This window comes from Thermobia domestica, chromosome 3 (genome assembly GCF_964235325.1).
Source record: "Thermobia domestica chromosome 3, izTheDome1.hap1.1, whole genome shotgun sequence".
Classification (NCBI taxonomy): Eukaryota; Metazoa; Arthropoda; class Insecta; order Zygentoma; family Lepismatidae; genus Thermobia; species Thermobia domestica.
In genome coordinates this window covers 160,370,756-160,396,504 of record NC_137456.1, presented here as the reverse complement: position 1 = coordinate 160,396,504, position 25,749 = coordinate 160,370,756, and the positions used below count along the sequence as shown (strand labels likewise).

The 25,749-nt window shown below is 36.3% G+C and overlaps 1 protein-coding gene across 2 annotated transcripts in view; it reads left to right on the top strand.

Moving 5' to 3' along the window:
* Positions 1-13,494, top strand: part of mRpL22 (mitochondrial ribosomal protein L22) — a 91,090-nt gene extending 77,596 nt beyond the window's left edge. For both annotated transcript variants that reach the window (XM_081751960.1, XM_081751959.1), the window contains exon 4: positions 13,126-13,494. In XM_081751960.1, the coding sequence (XP_081608086.1) occupies positions 13,126-13,343 (218 nt within the window). In that variant the 3' untranslated portion in view covers positions 13,344-13,494. The remainder of the gene's footprint in view (positions 1-13,125) is intronic.
* The last annotated feature ends 12,255 nt before the right edge of the window (positions 13,495-25,749 follow it).

Below are 25,749 nucleotides of genomic sequence, written 5' to 3'. Positions count from 1 at the left end.
CACATCCACCAGTATATTTTTAAAAAATATTTTTTTTCCCTAATTATGAATGTAAATATACAAGTCACCTATCGAAAATAAAAATTAACAATATAATTATCTATACTCAAATACCAACTACAAAATAAAAATAAAAAAAAAAAATCCAAAATAAACTACCTAAATACAAACTACAAGTCTCAAGTCTAAACGTCAAAACGTAGTCTGTAGTCATAATAGTCCAAGCGCTAAATACATTCATAAACAAACATCTAATAGAAATCAGAAATAATGATTGAAATCAAATTTCCAAACTTATAAATGAATAAAGGTACCTTACAATCAAAATGTTGTTATAATATAATTTTCATAAGAAATGTCAAAATCCTGGACACTTACTTCACTCCTTTTACAAGAATTCTATTAACCGTGAATACAATCGCAATGAAACATTATGAATCACCACAGAAAATGGCAATGTGAAAAGAACATCCAGTCTTCCAATTCATGCTATTCCTTTCAATCCGATCCATCCGTAATAAAAACCATTTGTCTTGAGCGATGTCTAACCAGTAGACTAACAATTGCTCTATCTGAAAGGGATTTGCATCCGTTTTACAAAAGTTTTTCAGGCCTGGAATTATAAAAACATGTTAAAATATCTAAAACAACAATCATCAAATTCACTGTCATACTACAATGAGTAATAAAAGCAAAAATATACAATGATTACTGGAAATTCACTACGCTCCATCACAAATTGAAGACAAAACTATATATATATTAATATAAACTTCTAAACGATCAAATATCTTAATTTGACCTAGGTTCCATAAACTTTTTAGTCATGGAGACATGCACTTTTCTAACATCATTATCATCTTCGACTGATTTAATTTGAACACAATTCGTGTTCGAAAATTTGATTATGACGTACGGTCCAAGCCACCTATAGCACAAGCTTTGAGTTACTTTATTGACCAAAGAGGACTGAAATTGTGACTTAATAAGAATCTTATCCCCAATACTATACGAAGTTCTAACTCTATTTTTATCATAAAGTCTCTTTCTACGCTGCCATGCTAATTTCATGTTAGGTAAAACGTTTTTCCAAATGTCAGGTTTCCTCTTTCTAATCTCAGTAGAATCAATATTCCAACGTACGTCTAATGGATCACACACGGTATAAGTATACACTATTTCCATTGGACTATGTTTGAGTTCCGAATGAATTGCTAAATTTAAAGCGAATTCAATTTCATGTATTCCTTTGTCCCACAAGTGTTGTTTGTTAGCAAAGTATAATTTCAAACTATCTTTAACAGATCTAATGTACCTTTCACTCAAGTTACTAGCACTGTTGTAGGGAGAGATTCGAATATCTCTGATCCCATTGCTAAATAGAAAATCCTGAAATCTAGCTGAAACAAACACACTATGATTGTCATGAATTAAAGCGTGGAAAATCCGTGTCTGCATATTAATTCGTACAATTTATTTATAAGTACCTGAGTAGATAAGGCCGGAAGGGTTCAAGATATATAAATTTTAAAAAAGAGTCTACTACTATTAAACAATAGTGTCCAGAGCTAGAGTTCACCATTGGTCCAATTACGTCACACGCCCAGTTACTATTGACAAATGTTTCGTAAGTAGAATCTAATTGACCCATAACCTTCTTATTGTTACTTTTGCTTTTCTGACAATGAATGCAAGAGGTTACATAATCTTTAATTTCGGATATCATTCCGTCCCATGAATAACGGGCTGAAATTTTTGCTATGGTCCTAGAAACTCCCAAGTGCGCTCCTGGCAAGATAAAGAATGGTAGAATTCTATGATATTTTTCGATAGACACTTAGGGAGACAAATCTTATAAGGATTATGGATAGCTCGAGTCTTCTTACACAAAATCCCTTTTACAATTTTAAACCCGGGAACATATTCTTTATTGTTTAATCTTTCAATGATACCTTTTAATTCAGGGTCTAGTTTCTGATGTTCTGCTATTGACAATTGACTGAAAAACTCTATTGGTACTAAGTTAACCGTCTGTATCATACTGTGACAGCGTTCCTCCAAGAGAATGCATTGAAGAATTTGATGTAATTACAAACTTACCATTTAAATCTGGTAATTGAAGCACAATATAACTCTCAAATATTTCTTTTATTTGTTTAAAGATTCTTGTTGTTCTCTACCCCAATAAAAAGGAACTTTTGGAGATCTTAATCGAGAAATAGGCACTGTTATTTCTTGAAAATGAGGTATATACTTACTGTAATATTGTGCAAAAGAACAGAGAGCAATAACTCTACGTCTACTTTTTGGAGCTGGTAGTTTACGGATTACCTCTAGTCTAGACGGATCCATATACATATTTTTATCTTCTATGATATGTCCTAAAAATATTTTCTTTTGAAAAAAACAACATTTATTCAAAGATCAAGTCAAACCATTTTCAGCTAATTTCTTTAATACAGCTTCTAAAGTTTGTTTATGAGTTTCTTTATCAGATGATTTTACCACGAGATCATCAAAATACCACGTGACACCCTGATCTTTCATTGAATAAAATATGTCAGTCAATACCTTACTTAATACAAAAGATCCTGAAGCTAATCCAAATTGGATATATCGAAATTCAAAAAGTCCTCTATGAGTAAGAAAGGCTGTATATTTGTAAGAATCCGAACTCAATTTAAGGATATAGTACGCTTTCTTTATATTTAATCTTGACATCACCACACCATCTGATAATTCAGCAAGAACGTCCTCGATTCTAGGTGTATACTGAGGATTTAAAATCAAATTACGATTGAGATCGATATAATTAATTACTAGCCGTTTGGAACCATCCTTGTTCCCTACCAGGATACAAAGAGATGAATAATTACTAGTACTAGGTTGAATTATCTTATTTTCCAATAACTCATCTAGTATAACATCAAATTGTTTTTGAGCAACCCGTGACGTAGGGTATGCTTTATGCTTAATTGGTGTATAGTCTTTTAACAAAATAGTATGCTCGAAGTTTTTAACTTCACCTACAACATTATTAAATACAGTATTATAAGTTTTAACCAAACCATCTACATACCCTTGTAACGTAGGATTCTGTTCCAGAATATGAGGATCTACCTGTATGTTGACTGAAGGTTCCCTTGAATCCTTACTAATTGCCTGATACAATAAAGGTGGCAGAATGGGTGGCAACACTGCTACTTTCGAACTCCGTTCCATTTTAAAAGCACCGCTCTCAGTAAACGCTCTTAAATTGAAGTCCATTTGGTTATGATTTGGATTTCCATTAAACGAATTGGCTAAATCATCTCGCAAAAACATTTACGATTAGTTAGACTGTGACTCACTGCGATATGATAATTTATTAATATCATCATTATCCGAATTATCGAAGTTAATTTCTCCAGAAAAATGAAAAGACGTATTATAACGTAAAGGCATTACACTCTGTTCCAAATCCAATTTTAAAGAATTATTATTTAAATCAATTGTGGCTTTAATAGCTTTTAATTCGTTAACTCCGATAATGAAAACATGTTGTAAGTTGCAAACCAAATAAAATAAAGTTTATAAACCTGACGCCGAAAACGTAATGGAACATAAGCAGCACTGTCTAGTTTTATTCTCTTTTGATCCACTCCCACACCACTGAAATAATCACATGAGATTCGCACATGATATTTCTGTTTCGAATTCCATTGCAAGAAACGTTCCTTGTTTATTAAAGATACAGTACTACAAGAGTCCAAACCACCGATAAGATTTTCACCCAAAATATACGCAGACACAAATGTAGCAACCAATGTTTCTTACTCTTACTTCCTATAATCTTATTATGTTTACTATTCCGGGAACGAACTGACGACCACTGTCCACTAACACCAGAATGTGAGCCCTGTTCACCCGCTGTCATAACCTTAATCACAGTTGGTTTATTATTTTTAACGAAGTTTTGGTGCATTGACCTATTCGTAGAATTTTGACTAAATTGTTTACTATTCTGTTGAGATAGAAGTTTCTTATTTAATAACTTCGATTCCCGGCGGGAGCTCATGTGGTTCGGATTCCACGTTAATCAGTAGGTCCACGTCTCATATAGCCTCGCTGCTGAAAGGGACGCTAAACTAAAATCAGCTCAGCTCTTATTTAATAACTGTTGCTTACGAATCCAACAATCTGCCACTGGATGAGGGCCACTACACTCATAACGCTTTAGGGTAGATTTATAAGATTTACCCTTTAAGCATTTATCAGCAGTCTCACTTTGCACTAATGCGGAATAAATACGTACATTCTTTCGATGGAGTTCAAATTGCTTGATCATGTTTACTAATTCCATAAGGGAATTCGGGTGGGAATAACCAACAACTTCATATCAGATTTCCGGATTTAGCCCGGCCAATAGAATGTCTTTCACGGCATTATCATTTAAATGTCCATAACAAATTGTATAACTCAATGACCCTGTTGACAAATACCACTGCATTCTCAGATGGAAGTTGTAAGCAATTCACAAATGAATCAAGAATAAATTTACGGCCTATAGATGTTACTAGCTTATTAAATAAGAAAGAAGGTATTCTTAACCAATCATGTGAGTAAGTAAAAATATTCAACAATTCGCTATGGAAGTTACCTATGGCTTTTCCTATAGCTGCCATGAGAATGCTTTCTTCAGGAAAGATTTTTAATTTAGCTATTTTATATACTGACAATAGAAATTGAAATAATACATAGTCATCTTGACCATCACAAATAGGGATTTGTTTACATAAATTACTAAAGCTGTCTGAAGCAATGCCTACAGTTACTTTATCTAAATTTGTATTAAAAGGCATAAATGAATTCCCTACACGTGAATCACCAGACACAATTCTTCCAGGTTTAAGGCTAAAGAGCAAACACTTTCGTTTTCATTTTCCTTCGACTTCAAAACAGCTGATTCGCACGAAACTCTGAATGGGTTGTTACCAGCCAAGCCATCTAACGAACTCGCGTAAACGACTTTCGGCTCGGTGTTCACACACACACTATCAACCGAAACCTGTCCCGTAACGCTATCGCTACTAACCAAACAACTGCTGTCGTCACTCTCTGTTTCTACGAGAGGACTACAAATATCGCCAAAAGATAATTTGAGACTGTTCGTCTACCTGACTATTAGTATTCATAGTTCTCTGTACAAAAATTCCGTGCGAGCCATTAGGAAAACCTTTTAACATTAACTGGCCTGGATAAGATATTTCTGAATGCTCGGGTTCCATTATGAAAAATAACTACACAAAAGTCAACTAACTCAATGCACTCAAGTCGGATTACAACGGACGCGTCTATGGCATTTGTTAATGTACTATCTCGACTTTCGTACGTCAACTTCCATCATCACATCACTTCCACAACAGGACTGCAAACATCATGTGCTATTCTGTGTGTAGCACAGAATTGTAACTGGAAAAGTGGGGTGGAGGAACTGTGGTCTCCTGACGTTCAAAAGAACATTTGAATGTGCAGTGTTGACAGCTGTTGTTGACCAATTTCCAGTAATGTGATGCTTTAAACAGAATCGAAAAATAAACTTTTGAAATTGAAAATAGAAGAATATATTAGTATGTAACATTATTCTCTCATCTGCATTTCCTTTCGTCTCAATTTTTTATAATAAAAATAAACTAATGGAACAAACAAAATTACGGCTTTCCGAGGTCGTACCGAGAAGAATGGAAGGTTTAGAACTCTTCTTTTACGGGTTGTTAAGTTAACGCAGAATAAAATTGCATTTCTGTTTATTTTCAAGTCTTTATTTAATACGTATAATCTCCGATTTTTCTTTCGGCTACGGTTTTCCTGCCTAAATAAACTGAATAAATACATTACCTTCTATATTGTGAGAGCCTGAATGAAGTTTTGAAACTGATTTTTCTATTTCAACATTCTTCTTTAATATATTTGAAACAAAAAAGACGAATACTGTTATTGGCAGTATGGTATATTCAGCTGTAACCTTCTGAAATAACAGTGGTCTTTTTTAAATATATATATATATATATATATATATATATATATATATATATAAACTTGGCTCTAGTTCAGAGATTGTACTTGATGCACTGAGACATGAGTCTGTCAATGTATTTCAAAGTGACAAAAGTGTTGTGTGGTGGTATACTGGTTGATTTTTAAATGTGGTTACTACTATATATTATTTCTTCTCTATAGGTTTCAGTTGTGTATTGCTAGAAATTTTGGTAGATATATGTTCGATTGTTTTCAAAAATATAGTTTATATCCACTCTTTATATCTCCATTACTTTCCTGAATTAAAGTAAATGTTTGTTGATCCATAAAAGTATTAGGTAAGTACACGCCGTATACTCTTGTATACCCTCCATTACATTTTTGATAAATTCGTGCTGTTAGATTTTCTTAAAATACTCTTTTAGTACTAGTGAATCTAAGGCCTGTTCGACACGGAAGCATTTTTCGCTAGATTTCCTGTAGCAAAAATCTTACCGTTACATGTTGTGTGGAAAATTCTGTTGAGCAGTTTCAAACTACTGTATAACATTTGTGAAAGATCGGAAAGAAAATGGAACATCATCGACCAAAGTTAACTATCATCAGGAGGTGAAAACTAAACTGGATTGAAATTTCAAATTTGATTTAAAGTAATAAATGGCAGATAGACTAAGAAATGAAAATATCATTGTTTTGCTTTCTTGCCTGTTACTTGAAGGGAATTTGCAATGGACCTGAAAGGTGTAATATACGGGGGTCATTTAACTCGAAGTGGCAACATAGTTGTGAAATGGAATGTAGTGAATCATTCACCTCAAGAAGCTTACAGTTCTTCGATGTAATCTCCGCCAGCCTGTTGAACCCTTCGCCAGATGTCTGATAACAGTTGAATACCTGTCAAAGCCCCACTTTGTGAGAGGGTGTTGACAGTGCACCCTAAGGCACGAACAATGCTGGGAATGTCTTTGAAACGTTTGCCCCTGAGAAGTTCTTTCAATTTTGGGAAAAGATCAAAATCGCAGGGGCTCATATCCGGGAGTATGGCGGGTGCTCCAGTACCTCCCAACCCCATCGTCGTAACAGAGTCTGTACTGGATTGGCTGTATGGCATCTGGCATTGTCGTGTCGGAGAATTGGTCCAGACTCCAGGATGTGTGGACGTTTGCGCCGCAATGCTGGTCGCAAATGGTGACTGAAGTATGAAGCGTAGTATGCAGCATTGACGGTAACGCTCGGTGGAACTTGATGTGACATGATAATGCCTTCGTGGTCGTATAACATTGTCATCATCACCTTCACATTTGCTGGCTCTTGCCTAATCTTTTTCGGTCGTGGAGATTCTGGGTGGCCCTATTCACTCGACTGACGTTTCAATTCAGACTCGTATGATCTTCCCCACGTTTCGTCACTTGCAATAATCCAATACAAGAAGTCATCACTTTCCTTATTGTAACGTTGAAAGTGTAAGCGCGCACATTCCCACCTATGCCACTTTTAACTTCGGTCAGAGCATGAAGTACCCATGTGGCTGCAATTTTCCGCATGCCAAGATCTTGTGTTAGCATGCGGAACACTGAACCGGAAGAGATGTTCAGCTCCTGCGCCAATTCACTACAAGTCCAGCGCCGATCACCGTCAAGCAGTGTCCGTAGTCTCACAAGATGAATTTCGCCCGTAACCGTGCATTTTGTCTGTTGACTGTCGTCCCGCCTGAAATGCTGCAACCCATCTCGCCACTGTCCGATACAGTAGAGCAGCTTCATCACAGGTCTCTACAAGTCCTCTGTGAATCGTCCTAGCATTTCGCTTTCGTGCCACCTGAAATTTCATAAACACACGGTTCTGCACGCGTGAACATTGTGTTAGGGCTGTATTTCACACAACAATCACTGTAACAATGTCTACTCGTCACACACACCGTAATATGGGACCGCAGTAGCGTTGAACTGACTCGTACATCCACGGAACACACTACGTTCGTCATTTGTCTCCTGCCCACACAACATTCCAATCGTAGCAGTGTTGCTAGTTCGAGTTAAATTACCCTCGTACTTAGGACATTTGATTTAAAAAGTAAGGTAGTATGAGAACTGTAACAAACACATTGAACTATATTGAATTTTAACTATTGTGAGCACCAGGGGTGCACCCACGCGAGGGTCCATCTCATCCGTATCCTCCCTTTTAAAACTCGGAACTCGACATACATTTGTATATTTTCATAATAAAATTATAATTATGTAGTAGAGAAATGATTGATGTAGCCTATAAAGTTTACTTTACACATCATCTGTACTCTTTTTCTTTTATAAAACAAACTAATTCTGTCATTTTTTTCTCAGAACATATTTGGCAGAACTTAACAATTATTTACCGTTTTTCGGGTGTAGAATTACATTGAATCAATAGTACATAGATTTAGTGCCTTGTAGTATTGGACTCCCTAGGGATGTACGCAGTAAATGGGTCCAAGGAGTCCAAATCCCGACTTTTCTGTAAATTTGTTTAATTTTAGGGGTGATTTTACATATGTTAATGTAATTTATTCTCATATTGAATTCAGATTCCCGAAATTAAGACTTATATTAATCTTGTAGAAAAAAGTCACATCCGCTCATTTTTGATTCATTGCGTCAAATTTTGGGTGTTTGAACGTGTCTCTGTTATGAGTCCGAAGATTCAGATCATTCTGGTGTTTTCCATTGTTTGTGTGACTTCATGAAATACCTTGCCATCCGCATTTGTCTAGTGTCTAGTCTTTGATGCACAAATCTCGGCTTCAATTCCCGGTGGGAGACCATCGTGTACATTACAGGAATCTCACTTCTAGACTGTAAATATCTTCCTACCCTATCCTCATAGCATAACCACTGACAGAGAACGCAAATACAAAATAAGAAAATCACGAAGTGTCTTGAGACAACAATGCAAAAACATAGTACGCAAGAACAGTGTTCATAATTAAAGGCACCTCTGCAGCTGCCATAATAATTTACTGGATTGCATATTGTGTGTATGTTGTTAATAGATTTAAAAAACACCATACTTGGAAAATCAAGTATACGAAACAGCAGTCGTTTCGAGTTTAATGTAGATGTCATTAGTGTATCACCGTGAAATCGATGGTGAATCCATAGAAAGACATTAGAGTTTATGACTCCTACAGCACACAACAAAACTCGCGAAAATCGTAGTAAATCACTATGTCCACATCAGAATCTAAAAGTTGCCTTACCATATTAAAGAATATAAAAACATTTAAAGAAATGCTATAACTCAGAATCATTTCAGTGCATTAGCTAGAGAAATCATAGAGAAAAGAGTGGTAAAGATTAATTAAATGTTTTTTTTTTTTTTCAACTGGCCTCAGAAAGTCTGATTATTTTTTATCCCCTACAGCAATATACTATCTAAAATTTAAAAAAAAAAAAACTGAAACTATTCAAGAAAGAAAAAATATTAATTGTATTTTCTATCAGAAACTTGGGGAAGAAATGTAGCAAAACTTAGTTACTGGCTATGCATATTAGGATGGAGAGTTTTGCACTTTTGTTGGAAATTCGATGACGGCTAGCGCGGAAAAGGTGCCATTAGTGGCACCGACCTTACTGATTTTTTTTGTTTTGTTTTGTTTTGTTTTTGGACAACCCCTTACCCTTGCCCCAACGGACTTAAAGCTTTTTAATTGTTTGGTTAGGCAACACGCACAACACCAATGACAAAAAATCTACTTGGGGTCGTTTTTAGAGTTACCTGATGGTTATAATACAATTATTTTATTAAAAGAAACTTCTAGCAATGCTAGTAAATAATTTTAAAATGTTTATGAGTCAAAGTACAGCCATATTAGCTCAGTTGAAATTAATGTCCAGATTTTGTTTGGAATGCCACGTTAACGATGATTATAGGCATAGCCCTTAATATAACACGATTTTCTTTGTGCAACTCTTCGCTTATTTTGCTCTGTACGCAAAATAACCCAGGTGGTTGCACATCGAGTTCCACCCACCCAGTAACCATACGTTGACATTTTACCTTAGGTCACGTAGTTCTTCTTGGTCTCGAAGCGGGGCATTCTTGTTGTAGATTTCAGTTTGGCTCTAACGTAGATATCTCTTGCGTTCTGGCCGCCCTTTTTCGTCGCTGCCTCGGACACCAGCTTCACTGCGTTCCACAGCTTGACTGTGGCAAGGGAATGTTGTTGTTAGAGTAGCTGAAGTTCGCAAGCTGCTTATCCGTTATGTTTCGTGTGATTGGTGGCTCAGCTAGACATTTAGGCCAATTAATCATGTCGTAGTAATTTTCAGCTGTAAAGTTTAATTTCCGAACTATTAAGTCACGTGGGCGGCTTGATCTAGGAGTCTTCTGGCTGCGGCACTTTTGTATCCTTCTCCAGCCTAACGTTCGAATGTGCGGATTTTCATCTGCTGTCATCGCTATCAGCAGGTTTTCATGATGAGCGTAGTATCCGTTTGTTTCTAGAGCAGAATGAACTTTGTGTTGTAGATTTTCTGGCAGAAAACGTGATAGCTTAACTATGCTAAACAGATGCATGGCGCCCATTTCGCACGAAGGATTTCGCCGTATTGAAAACCAAACGGGAGCGTATACTTTAACAATGTACTGGCAAAGTAGACACAAACTTGAACGAGGTTTATCAGTACTGATGTAGTGGCGAAGCATCCTACAGTCCAATGTAAGCCATCGTGAATGTGATAATGGTCCTGGTTTTCTGTTTGCTAGATCGGTAGCACACATTCCTGGTGCAAGAGCCTTACAAATTTCAAAGAGATAATTGTGGTTGCTGCTTAAACCATCTTGTTTTTCTATTTCAGACACCCATTCAACGGAGACGATGGGTGTAAAGGAGACGATCGGTGAACGTTCACAATCTTTTAATTTCTTTCCGATGCGGCCGGAAAAAGCGTTGGGTCCGGTCGTCCCACCATTCAATTCGGTAACCAGGTGTCGAAATGGCAACTCCTTGCAATGATGAAGGCAAATGAGATGCTGCAGTTCCTTTCCTAGAGATCTATGTATCTGACTTATCCCATCCCGCCGTTATCCCATCCTGTGTTCGTGGCTTCACCATCGCTGCCGACTGCCTCAAGACTTGACACGTCGTACTGGTTCTTCTGTAAAAGCTCCAACATAGAGTCGGCAATAACCTTGCCAGTGCCTGACTTAGGTGTGGCATGAACCAAGTATTCTGAACCGGGCTCCGATAGAACTGTGATATGCTTTTCTGTAACCTCTCGTCTTCGTAGTTTGCCGTTAATTTCTCTTGCACAAGAGTTGCACCACTTTTTCCGTCGAAGTAGATTCTTGTAATCGCCCGGCCTAGGTGAGCCTTTTCTTTCTGGATCTTCTCACCCAGTTTATCTTTTCCTCTTCGTACCTTAGATCTGGCAACAACAAGAATTTTGTCCTCTGGCGTTATGAGTCTCGCGTCCTGAAGTATGGCAGAAGCGATCAAAGCAACCTGTCTGTCTGAAGCTCCAGTTCTAAACGCTGCCTCCGCTGTATTTTGAAGACAGATGCGCTTTAGGGTATGTTTCCTTCTTGGTCGCGCCTCGAAGTCAGATCCCGACGTGCTTCCCGATTTAACAGCTTCGCTGGATTCCCTTGACGATGCCAGTATCTTTGACCTGTGCCTATGCCTAATCCCACTAGTTGATGGACTTGCTTCAACACTTCCAGCGTCTTTCTTGGTTGTCTGCCCCTTAAATCTGCTCACTTTACGGGAAAACATCTTTGACAGACATTTGCTTGTTCGGACGTCAATGTTACCAATGCTAATTTTCCGCGATGTTCTCTGGGTCCAAAAGAAACTTGAATTCTCGTTTTGGAATCTTGCGTGTCCTCTCACAGTTGCAATATTCGGCGGTTTTACATTTGCAAGACCCAATATCAAAAAGAGACTTTTCCGCGTGTGCAACAAAACCTGCACAAAGTGTTGCTTCTTGTCCTTGTCGACTGAAATGTTTTTCCTTGGAGCGACACTTAAAATGTTTTCAGCATGTCAAAAACTCTTTTCTGAAACCACAGGAATGCTTGCTTTACGCCAAATATGTACAACTCTTTGTCCAACTAGTTTACAAATGTCAGTCACTGGTAATTTAGTTACACTTTCGTCACCACTTATACTACTTTGAAACCAATGATAACGTCAGCGTACGTGGGTAACTGCACTTCACTCATTTCACTTGGAGTGCCAAATAAGCCTGGTTTCACACTTTCCCGCGTTGGTCTGCTATAAGACTTTTTCTTCATCTTGCTTTTCATTGCTTTCAAACTTGTAAACCAAAGTATACAAAATGTCTCTGAATCGTAAACAGTAGCGAACTAAACCCGTTAAAGCTTAAGCTGCAATAAACTGGCCTGTTGGATTGGTTGGCCGAAGTACGCAATATTTATACCACCGCCGAACTTCGAGCGAGAATATTCTAGAAACGGCGTAGGTTCTGGAGCCAACGAGGCGAGCGGGAGGTGCGCGAATCTTCTGGATGGAGCCGGACGTTGCGACGACGCTCGAAGAGCGTGGCCAAAGTAAGCAACCACGAAGTTGTGTAGCCTGCCTCTAGATGGCGTTTGCTGTCGGTGTACATAACAAGCGAAGAGTTGCCAAAAACAAATTGTGTTATATCAAGAGCTATGCCTATAATCATCGTTAACGTGGCATTCCAAACAAAATCTGAACATTTATTCCAACAACTGAGCTAATATGGCTGTACTTTGACTCATAAACATTTTAAAATTATTTACTGGCATTGCTAGAAGTTTCTTTTAATAAAATAATTGTATTATAGCCATCAGGTAACTCTAAAAACGACACAAGTAGCTTTTCTGTCATTGGTGTTGTGCGTGTTGCCTAACCAAACACTTAAAAAACTTAAGTCCGTTGGGGCAGGGTAAAGGGTTGTGCAAAAAAAAAAAAAAAAAATCAGTAAAGGTCGGATCCACTAATGGCACCTTTTTTCCGCACTAGCCGTCATCGAATTTGCAACAAAAGTGCAAAACGCTCCACCTTAATGCATATAGTTCTGTTCTTGTAATAGTTTTCCAAATCCTGAGTAGATATGCATTAACATTTATATCATTTTACAGCTGAATCTTTTTGCACGAAAGGTAAAGTGATTCGAGGCATTCGTCGTCATGCTCGAGGCCGAGTAGGAAAAGTGGAATACTTTCATTGCCATTACTTCGTTCGTCTGGAAGAAGGCACGCCACCGAAACATTACTATCCTCCTCCGAAAACTGGACCTGAACTCTTTGACGAGTGGCTTCATTCAATGAGACAACGAAGAATAACAAATTCGTTGTAATTGTTACGTGTTTGTGGTAATCGATTGTAAAACAGTGTATTTTGTTCGTAGCTGCATATTATTGTTGCTACAATCCACATATGTGAGTGAATGAATGTATGTATAAAGCAGTATGTTAATATTTTGTAGTAAAGTCATGGTTTTGTTAACATTTAGTAGTTTTACTTAAAATTTCTCGCTCCCAGGTTAATTACAATTATAAGGTAATAAAATAGGTTTTTTTTTTTTTTTTTTTTTTTTTTTTTTTTTTTTTTTTTTTTTTTTTTTTAAACAAAAGATCCAATATATTTCAGGCAAAAAATTTTCTTGTAGACCTTATATCTCGAGAACTACATATAGTGTAGCCAAACCAAAACTACCGATTTTCTCAGTATAATGTGCTTATTCCGTAAAAAATACGAAAACCCGATTTAAGGACCGTTCAAAAATTTTGTGGCCCCAGAACCAATAAATTCAATATATTTCATTCAATCAAACATTTCCTTGTACGCCTTATATAAGGAGAACTACATGTAGTGTAGCCAAACCCAAACTATCACTTAACTCAGTATAATGTGCTTATTCAATAAAAAATTCAAAAACTCAATTTGGGAGCCGTTCTAAACTTTTGTGGCCCCTGATCCAAAAACTAATTATTGGCTAAAATCACAGTCTTTTGATGCATCTTTTGGATCATTCCTAAAATTCTTGTTTTTGCCTTTTTTCCCTAAGTACACAGAAAAATACTAATAAGGTTACAGCAAATTGGAAATGTACGGGGTGATCCAAAAGTCCCATCACCTGTGAAATTCTGATTTGCGGTAATTGTTGAAAACACAATGAGAAAATACCCATAAACTTCATTTTTTTTTTTTTTTTTCATGTTAATAACAGTTAATTCATGTATGAAGTTTTATATGCTGTAATATGATGGACCAGCTAGAAAGAATTACGGATCTTGACAAACTTGTAATTATGATATACCAATTTGTATTAACAGGAAAGACAAAATCCTGCCCTTTTAAAATAAATATTTCACATTGGGAATAATATATAATACATGTAAGTTGTACTGGCAAATATGTATACAAAACGACTTTCTCGTTAATTAGAAAGGCTACAAACTTTTAACAGGTTCAAAATGTTTGCTCAGTGTGAAAGAGATTGAATCAATTGAAGTAGCGATGGTTCTTAATATAGTTGTACGGAAGTAACAGCGTAGTTAGATGTACTCCGTAGAGTACTTAACCGAGGACTTCAAGTCCAATAGAATTAATCTCACAAGTAAACCTTTCGATGTCGAAATCGATTTTCTTGACTAAACTTGGCAGCGAAGTTGAGAATATAAATAAACAAGCGTAAGCAAAATTTAAAGTGCTTCCGTCCATAAAGACGGGCGCAATGGCCAAAAACCTGATTGACCAGAATAAGTCTGAGAATTTCAGTGTACAGTAGAGCGTCGATTATCCGAAGTAATTGGGGGACATGGGTGTTCGGATAATCGAACTGTACATGTTTATTTGCCAAAAAGAAGTACTGTACAGTAAATTTATTCATAAAAACAGGCATCTCTTTAAGTATTACAAAGTAACGTACAAAGGCAACTTTAGTAGGAATATATAGTATGTGGTACAGTTTATTAAACAAAAATATGTACATATTACATACGGATTTTGCATGAACAATACACACAGTACACAAAATTAACGTTTAAAAAAAATCCTTTATTTTGGTCTGTCTAAGCAAGCCTACACCCTTACGAGCAGCTAAGTCACGTACTTTTTTCATTACAGATATCTGAAAGTGGTCGGGCTTCAAACCATCGCAAGGCAGTATCTAAACAAGTGAACGCCTCAGAAGCTGTTGGTATACTTTCATCTTCACTTTCTGGAGCACTGATTGAAGAGATGCTGGCGGCATCATCTTTATCAGTGACGACGTTTACAATCTCGCTGTCCAGCATGATTTGGTGTCCTGGATCTGCATCATCGATATTCATCAATTCATGAACGTCTTCTTCATCACATTCATGGCAATCTATTTCTTTTAGCATACCGAGAATTTCGGACATATCATTCTGTTCGTCATTTTCAATCATATCTTGTGAATTTTCTTCTGTCCAAAATTTTATTCCAGGCTTTTTTCAAATTCTCTTCCTTTACATTATTCCATGCTGCGCTGATCATGTAGGACGCGTCTTTCAAGTCAATATTCTTATGATTTCTTAAGAGACTTTCTTCTCCATCCTCTTCTCTTTCTAACAATAACTTACGCAACAATTCTTTCCTGTAATATCGTTTGAAAGTCTCAATAACGCTTTGATCCATGGGCTGTAATAAGGAGGTTACGTTAGGTGGAAGAAATATTACCTTTATGAACTCGTCTTTTTCGTTTAAAATATCACATAACGGATGAGTTGGTGCATTGTCAAGGAGAAGTAGTGTTTTCTCCCTCTTCCCATTCTTTAGCTGATGAGCTTTTACAGAGGGTACGAAAACGTCCAGAAACCACTTCATAAAACTCGTACTATCCATCCAGGCGCTCTTTTGTGAGGTGTACACAACAGGCAAGGCTGACATATTAACGTGCTTGAAACAACGCTGTTTTTTACTTTTACCAATGACGAACATAGTAGTCGGTGACTTCCAGCAGCATTAGCACAAGCCAAAGCTGTAATACGGTCCTTGCTTGTTTTAGGACCAGGTGCTGCTAATGACGTGAAACAAGAGTTTTTCCCGGTAAAGCTTTCCAGTTAAGTCCAGTTTCGTCAGCATTGTAAACGTTTTCGAGAGCATAATCTTCTTCCCTTAATACGTCCCTTAGTTTGACTTTGAAAGAATCAGCCGACAGTTTTTCTCCCTGTATTGTAAGCTCACGAATGCCATGTCTTGAAGCGTTTTAACCAGCCCGTGCTCGCTTTAAAGTTCGAAGGCCCTCCAAGTTTTTCGTTGAACTGCATTGGCTTCTCACACAGAATGGGACCTGAGATAGGTTCTCCTTGCGATCTCTTTTGTGTAAACCACTTGTAAACAGCATCATCTAGATCTGTGTTAGTGGCGAGCTTCATAGTTTTACGGCTTGTTGATCCATCAGTAGAATCAAGCATAGCTATAAAATTTGCTATGCTCGTCTTTTGTTTTTTTATATCCGTAATTGTCGACTTCCCCACCTTGTACTCATTGGATAAAGTGGTTGCAGATTCACCTTCTTCTAACCTTTTAATAATCTCGTACTTGTCCCTCATAGAAAGGACAACACGTTTACGTTTAAGCATTTTGTATCGTCAAGTTCACTTCTTCACACAGCAGCACACAAGTGGTCGTAACAGAGAACAGAAGGTTACTGTTTGCACCGTGAGAAGCTCTTCTTGGGGGCGAGCTCCTCCGTGGCTAAGCGGTTAGCATACGCGCCTTTGGTGTGGGAGACCCGGGTTCGATTCCTGGCGGGAGCTCATGTGGTTCGGATTCCACGTTAATCAGTAGGTCCACGTCTCATATAGCCTTGCTGCTGAAAGGGACGCTAAACTAAAATCCACTCCACTCTTCTTGGGGGCGCGCAATCCTTCAAACTACGCGGAGCGGCACGCCTCAACTCTAAGCTGGCGCAGCTGTTGCTGTGAATAGCTTTGATACTGCCGCTACTTCTACAGCCAGTGCCAAACCGACAGAAGTGTGCTGATTGTTGAAACACAGCGACTGGTGGCTTGGCCGGTCAGCAGCGCCTTATGAAGGCCCCATTAGAGCGGTGGCTCAGTGCGGCGACTACTGTGGGAAACTTGGTTTGGGATTGAGGGGGATGATGTATGGTAGGGTGGGAGAGTAACAGGTGCGAGCGAGTACACAGTTCGGTTAAGCGGTCGTTCGCTCGACCGACGTTCGGATAATCGACGCTCTACTGTATTTTTAAAACGGATAAAGGGCTGGAAAACAGAAACACATTAATAGACATTGGGAGGAAGCAAACATCTATTAGAGGGTAGGCGTGTCATGGCCGCCATCTTGAAGTCGACTATCTTGTATCTCGCTCGATTATTTTAAATAGGAAGGAGGTCGTGTAATATATCAATTTGGGCTAGAATTTTAAGAAAAATACAACAGTGAAGTCTTTATTGCTCCAAGTTTACATTTGTAAAACAAAATGAAATGGCACATTAGGATCAGTTAGTTAGTTCCAAAATTTAATTTTATCAGGTTAAAATTAAAAACTAAGCTATGAAAAAATAATTAAAGTTACCTCTAGAAAAAATTAACGATCAAAATTAATTCGTTAAGATTAACAATTTTTCACTATTATGTAATTAGAACTCTCTTGAGTTGTGAAAGTTAATGTAAAATTTAGTAGATAACGTAAATGGCGTGGAAAAACTGTTATTATGAAAAGTTAATGCATAGTTTTGAAATACAGCAAAAATGATAGGGTATATCCTTGCAGAATATCCATTTCGTGCTGTTTTTCAGAAAAAAAATATTAACTTTTTAAGAATTCTTTAAGGATTATCAATTGAAAATTAACTTGCGAAAATATTATTTGATAATCCTTCAAGAATTCTTAACATTTTGTAAAGGGATTAATTCAAGCCTGACGTGATTTGCACATGATATGACACTTTTTGCGGAATGTGGAAAACAAATAATATGTTGGAAAACTTGAGGAAAATATGGGAAGGAAATAAACCTTAGAAAGAGAGAAGCAATGCTGGGTGGAAGCAGGTAGTCGGTATCAAATATAGGAAGTAGGCCTAAGAGGGTAAAAAAGACCAGGTGACTGTTTTTGGATGCCTGCAGGTATTGTGTGTATTCATGCAAACCTCCTAAGTGGTTCTGAATTTTACAGACTTTTGTTTCTATTTGTTCTATACGATAACATGTTTCTTCAGTTTGTTGCCTAACTTCGACGTTGCTCTGTGTGGCGAGTTCTATTGCCTGTTTAGTACTATGACTGACTTCGTGAAGCTGGTGATGAATCTTAAGTGTTATGCCATCGTATTTTTGTTCGAGGATTTCGTGCCTACGTTTACTTTCGGCTTCTACAGTCCTAATACTCTCCTCTACTCTTTCGTTATTTTTGTGACATTTTTTGCACGGCGTCTAACTTCTGACCTAATTCACACTTTAACTCGACAAAATTTTTTTTATTCTCATCCACTTTTCGTTCTAATCTAGCAAAATTCTCTTCGTTTTTATCTGCTTTTTGTTCGAATCTAGCAAAATTCAGTTTAAATTGAGCAAAATTCTTTTCAAGAAATGCATTTATCTTAGTAACCAGATCTACTTCTTGACGTGCCATCTTCGACAAAAATAAACTTAAAACGTACGATTAGAATAAAATGAACTATCACAAAAACATATGATTAAAATCACCTGAAAGAGAATTTTTTTTAAAAAAATCCTGGTACTGAGCTGAAAGAGAAATGGTATATTAAAATATTAATTTTAGAAGTATTCGAGCACCAACGGTGTCGACTCGGGTCTCTGTTCGCGCGCCATTTAATTGTAACTACTCCCCGTAATCAGGTCGCTGTTCGTAGTTCGTGGTCCTACCAATAAGCATTTTCCTGAGACTGGAACTTACCTGGACAGGACGATGAAGGACCTCTCTAAGAAGAGGTTACAAATTGTTTCCAAATCGTTCGTCGGTCTCAATGATGAGATGAGCATTAGGCAACGAGAGGTTCGAGTGTCTCGTCTCGAAAATCTCACGGACGATCAGACGGTCATCCAGACCACAACGCACACAAACATCACTCACACAAACAACGAAAACACGTTGGATTAAATAACACTATGCCTCTTTATTAAAATACTAATATGTAAAAAATAACGAAGAGAAATGAACACAACACTTAGCACAGAGTATGGATAATAATTTTCATAACTAAAATCACACTTTGCCTTTCTAATGCACTGTAGCCCTTTGTATATATATATATATATATATATATATATATATATATATATATATATATATATATATATATAAGATTATAATTCAGATTTCACTGCAAATGCCTCTCACACCATTGACGCACTTGGGGGATTAGCACTGGGGGAAAAGTTGCCTGGATAATCCCACGAGGAATCCAGTTGCTGCGCCAAACAATCCTGAATCGTAAAGATGAGTCTTCAGCAAATTAAAATAGAGAGCCTCCAAAGTAGTGCTGATGTTGGAGGACGCGTATATACCTGACATGTACGCACAAAGTCTGCGGACCTGGGACTTCACTAGTTGGGGGCTAGCCGTAAGAAAACATCCTTCGCCGGCTAATAGCTTATGCCCCTTAACACAAAATCATACTTGGTTCCCGACGCAACGTGCGTGGTGGCTGCGTACAATACCGGAGTCAAACTCCCTGAGCACTAAAACTCAAGGTACGGGCTGCAATGGTCGACTGAAGAGGGTTGGCAGTTCATTCTAAAGACCACTCAGTTAGATCACCTGTGTGCACATGCAAACAGAATATGGAAAATAATTTATGTTAATTTTAGTCAACTGCCTACAATGCACGAGACACTGCGATAACTCGGGCGTGAGAAAGTTCAGATAACGAGCTGCAAAAGCAACGTAGTTGGTGCCACTTTGGTCACTTGAACATCTGGTCAGCCAGTATTTCTCTAAACTACTGCAATATTTCCATAAGCGATTAAACAAAGCAGTTAATTTAGTTCCAAATAACTGCAGAATATATACTGTGCATAATAATAAGTCAGGGAGAAACACTGAAATGGTTCGTCACTAACTGAAATGTTCTCACCAAAAGCAATGTTTTATATGTATATATATATGAAAAAACAATGAGAGACTTCTTTGTCCAATTGTGTGGGAAGGAAGCAATTCCCACCGAAGAAAGAACTTATTTGCGTCGCAGAACAAAGTATAAATCGGAAATAATAATCACTGTCTTTACGAAATATACAGGGCGTCCACAAAAAGTACTTCTATAACCTGGTAGTGGTTATAAGGTTACCTGCACACATTTTTCATTTTCTGCCTTTTTCCCGCGTTTTGGGGGTATACCTCGGCACAACCTCACCCGGCCACTGCTTGATATATATGTAATATAGTTAGCGGGTAAACAAGATATTTCCGCACCAAGTGACTATCAATACGATGATCAGTGATCCACAAAGGGTTGGGGTACCAATTTTCATAAATAACTAGCTGCCACGGTTCGCATACGTTCCTTGTAAGTAAGATAATTACATTACAATAAGCAAGATATAATCTTGTCTTACATGTGCAACAAGGAGAAAGGAATCGGCTATGATTGGAATTCGGAAAAAGATAAATTCACAGCATTGTATGATCTTCGAATTCCGATTTCTGAATAATCCGTTTACTTTCAAGCTTTTGGCTCCGCTTGACTGAAAGTTTATAATTTACCTTTAAAAAAGCCGGAATTTAAAAGGGTTAAACAAGACACATGATTATGTGTTTAAGTGCAACTTCTTGTGCTAAAGTAAGTTGTTACGTAATTTTATTACTGAATTTTTTTTTTTTTGAAAATATTTACTTCACTTCAATTCAGCTGCAAAGATATGTATAGTATACCCACTGGACTGGATAAAACTCTTGATTGTAAATTGTGTCTCAGAAGACGGCAGACGAGAAAATAGACAGTTTAAATGCGGTTAATATCCAGCAACTGAGAGCAGTATCCAGCGGCGCAAATCTGTCTTCAACATTGGGGGAGTAACACTTAATTGTACTTACTAGAATGTTAAATTTTATATATATATATATGCCACTTAATTTTCTTGCGTTCTTCAATCTCTTCTGCCTCTCTTCAAGAAAGAGTGAGTGAAAATTGAGAATTTCAACGTAGAAGATCTAAGATTATTTTCTCTTGCAGCCATTTTTTTCGAAAAGTCTTCAACTGATAATTACTGCTTGAATGTTGGATGACCAGTTTATATTCTTAATGGTTGTCTCAAATTTTTCATTCATACGGTTGAACGTTTTTTTAAATTTTTGGTGATTTACTTCCGTAACGCTAACGGAAGAGTACAAGCATATTGAATTTCAAGTTTTTATTCCAATTCCAAGTACCTAAAATATGAGATTATCATTCAAAAAGGGCTCATTTAAATAACATAGAGAATTTCTTCATCCCCCTTAGACTCCCTAAAAATTAAATATTAACTTTTGGCAATTTTACTGCGGATTAGTACTTGAAAGCTACAATCATGCTAAATTTCAACTTTCCGCGTCAACCGAAAGTACCCCTTTATTTTTTGGCAGTTTATATAGTTTTATATATAGTTAGCATAGATATAACGCAACATTTTGAACATATTAACTTCCGTAACTGGGATTGGATTTCAATGTCACTTTGCTGATACATTAAGTCATTAAGTGTCTTAATACCGCTGTCCAGTTCGACGATGGGTGTCGTTGGTGCAAGGGGGACCTAACCTCCTTGCCATATAGACGTGATGATGATCATGGAGCTAGAAAGATGGAACAAACGCCACTCGCAAGCTTTCACACAACTCAACACAAACAACAGCGAGCCTAATTGCTGCACCATGCATAGTTTTTGAGATCTAGCATGAAACACATCCAAACATTTAATTTTTTCCGGGCTACAACTATCATCACGCAAGTGCTTTCTTCGCGTTTTTACCATGTCCTCACCTTTTTCTTCGTGTAATATCAGTCATTTTTTTTTTTTTTTTTTTTTTTTTGCAATATAGTAATTCACATACAGAGGTACTTTGTGGCGTAAGCAGCAATTTTTAGCGCTTTGCCCTCCTGAGATATTACGCCCCAAAAATGGCATCAAAATCACAAACTTCAACTTTCGGACCCAGAAATCTACGGTGCCAGTAGTATCATAGCTGTGGATATTTCTGCAGACTCTTTAGATGCAATAGTATTCGGCACGAAACTTATGAACCTCCCACTTTATGCCATTCCAGAATACAGCCCCTTTAAAAGTGTAATTTTCTTTAGTTTTTCTGGTGATTTCATGTATTGGTTTGCAACCCTGCATATTTATTTAGATGCAAAAGTTTATATTCTCCGTGTACCTCAGTCTCTCTTGTAGACATTCGTTTTTGTTTGGTGTTCGTCTGGTTCGTACGTCCTGAGCAACTCTAGTTTCCATAAAAGCTTCAAATGCAAAAATTGACACTCCACCGACAACAAAGATGGCCGCCATTTAGGAACATTTGTACATACGATAACGTGAATGATATTATTGACTTTGCCATACATACGGTTCGTCACACTGAAATTTTTATAATTTTCGGAGATGGTCGAGCAACCATTTTTACCATTTTTGGACCACTTCAGATGGATCGACCCGTTTCTAATTTTTCTCTCTCTCTTGGAATTAAAATTTTTTCACTCAACATAAAAAAACTATCAAATATTGATTAATGTACGCTTTCATTCAAATTTATACGTTTGTTAATAATAACAATATTTGGTTGTCTATTATTGAAGTATAAACTTATAAAATGTAACAAAATAAATCACGAATTAAATTTGTTTTTTTTAAATGTTTAAAGTTAATGTTGAATTATTATTTTTCTATTGTGGTCTTTCTGTTCATTGTAATAAACTATAAAATCCGCCGTCATTTGCATTAGTGTGTTCACGAATTTGTATTAAGTCAAAAATTGTATTATCTCTTTATTTCCATTGATCATATTAAATATTCACATGATTATTTTTTTTTCTTATCCTCTTTCGAGGAATTTAGATTTAAGGCACAGATCTTATCTCATCCCAGTTTGCCTATGTCCTGCTATTTTGTTTAATAATTCCTGATATAAAGTCTTGAGTTGAAAACTTTTTGGTCGAACGCTGGATTCTTAACAAACACAAGATCGAACGTGAAGATTATGTAGGATAACTTTGTTTAAAAAAAAAAAAAATATCATATTGATGGAATTATAACAAAATTTAAATTCATATTAAATTGAATTATTAAAATAATGTTGAGCAATTAGTTTTAATATTATTGCAGTGATTGTTCTTTATTGTTTAAGATAAATTGATTTTACATTTTTATGTATCTTTGCACTTTAAATATTTTTTCTTTAATCTTGATTATTATTACATATAAATAAGTTCTGAAGCGAGTGAATTGATAATAACTATAAAAAACATGTGCAGAATTAAAAAATCAACCATACACAACAAACACTCCTGTCCATACATACGCCATCTTCCATTTTCTCGGTGTAAAAATCAGTACGACGATTACATCAAGATAGAAAAAGAAGAAATGTAGCTAGGAATGTATATCATTCAACGAGAAATTCTCTTGATCTTGATCAAGACAGCCTTGAGCTATGACCTCTATTACATTTTATTTGTTATTAGTTGATATATGTATTGGATACTCTGATCGACGATCCATTCAGATTTTTAATTGTTTTGTTGTGTCCAGTAAAATTCTTTGAATGTGTTGGTTAAGCAGCACCTGTATCATTTGATGTCGCTAAATGCTTATCGTAATATGAAGGTTATATAAAATGCTTGTTGCTATGAATCTTTCGCTAGATACTTTATCATATATGTCGATTAAACTTGTCGGATTGCTAAAGCTTGCCCTTCAAAGATAGTAAAAAGTTTTGGAAGTTTGAATCTTTTAGTAGTGTCTAGACTAGGGATTAGTTATTGCTGGGCCGATATTTTTTTTCTGATATTTAGAAGCATCCGAGAAGATTAATGTACAGTTAGTATGAAGTTGATCTAAGCATAAATTCCAAATATTTCTGTTCTTATTTTGTAAATGATCTAAATTATTGGATGTGAAATATTTCGGCGTAATAAGCTTTATTTGTATTAAATTACAAAAGTAGTCAGTTATATAATAGGATATTGATAGTGTGTTAACTATCATTCCTTCATACATTTTAATTCCAGTAAAAGCTTGAAAAATTCTTGGTAGATTATTTTTATACGGTACCTTTTTTCTCTTTTTCCAACTATATTATATATCTGATGTAGTATATGAATGATGGGGTTGTTAGTTTTCGCCATCCTTGATAAAATAAAATTTTCTCCTAATTTGCATATTTGAATTTGCAGAAGATGCGTATCAGTTTCTTCAAAAAGTAGCATTTTTTGGACAAAGACTAGGTTGCTTGTTTCATCTGCACCTATAGCAATGAATTTTATCCTCTCAATCGCTTTCATTACATCTTGTAGAGTAATATAAGTAATCACTTCAAACATTTTCTCTAATCGAAGGTTCTAAAGCACTGCAAAGTCCTGGTATACTTTATTAAAAATTATAAACCATTCACCGTGAAGCACTTATTTCGAAACTTCTGTAAATCAGATGAAGGGGGGAACAGCCCAGCCAGCATGGGGACAGAAATATTCACTGAAAATTTAATCAAAATAATATGATTATTCGAGGAGGGAATCTTGTGGAGTATTTCATATTCACCTTTGTGAATGGTAGAGACTATCCACAGATAGTGTGCGAATTTCCGAGGGTTGAAAGGAAGCCTGTGTTCTTGGATGACTCCCATAAACATTTCATTTTTTATGCTCAGCGTCATATGCAATTTGGTGGTGGTGGTGGGATTTAATCTAATTTAAGTTTTCATCTAAAACTAATTTATTTTTCCATCTAATACTAAAAGTAATTCAACGAAAATAGTTCTCCTTGTAGAATGATTAAAGTATTCCGAGAGAGGTAATGATTGATTTGTAGCGGGCATGGTTGGCGATTTTCATTTAAAAAAAAAAAAAAAAAAAAAAAAAAGTTTTTCTTTCGGAAGTACCACAGAGATTTATTGAATTCTGCTAATAGCTTCAAAGAATTCTCCTGTACTTTATTCGGGAGAGAAAGAACATAAACTTTTACCGGATAATTATCTAAATATAAAAATGTTCTTTTTTATTATTATGGGTTGTGGGGAAAGGGGAGATATTAACACTAAAGAAGGAAAAACACTGATTAAACTTAAAGGTACTTTGTCTAATGTTAATTACTGTTTTACTTATTCATTCAAATTACTATTCATAAATTAGATAATGCAACAATGATAATAGGTATAAAAATACGAGCAAAAGATTCTGTTTACCCTAAGGTGAATAGCCAAAAATGCTGACACACTTACGCCCTAGCTAACTTGTTATATTGTCATTAACTTTCTCAATAATAAGAAACAGAATATGGTGCATCTAGATTTGACCATTTAAATATGATAACGGGTTTCATTCCGTGCTTGCGAACCGCAACGTAACGCAAAATATGCATTAATAACTTTGGTAGCGAGTCTGAAAAAAGTTGCGGAAAACATATGATTGCAAAACACAAAATTTGTCACTGATATCATGTCGCATAATATGTGTTATTGAATACTGTAAACGAAAATAGCAATTTATTTTCTTAAAAGTTAAAACGTTGTCCTTAAAGATTTCTAGTTCGTGCTTATACTGTCAGTATATCCTTACCATA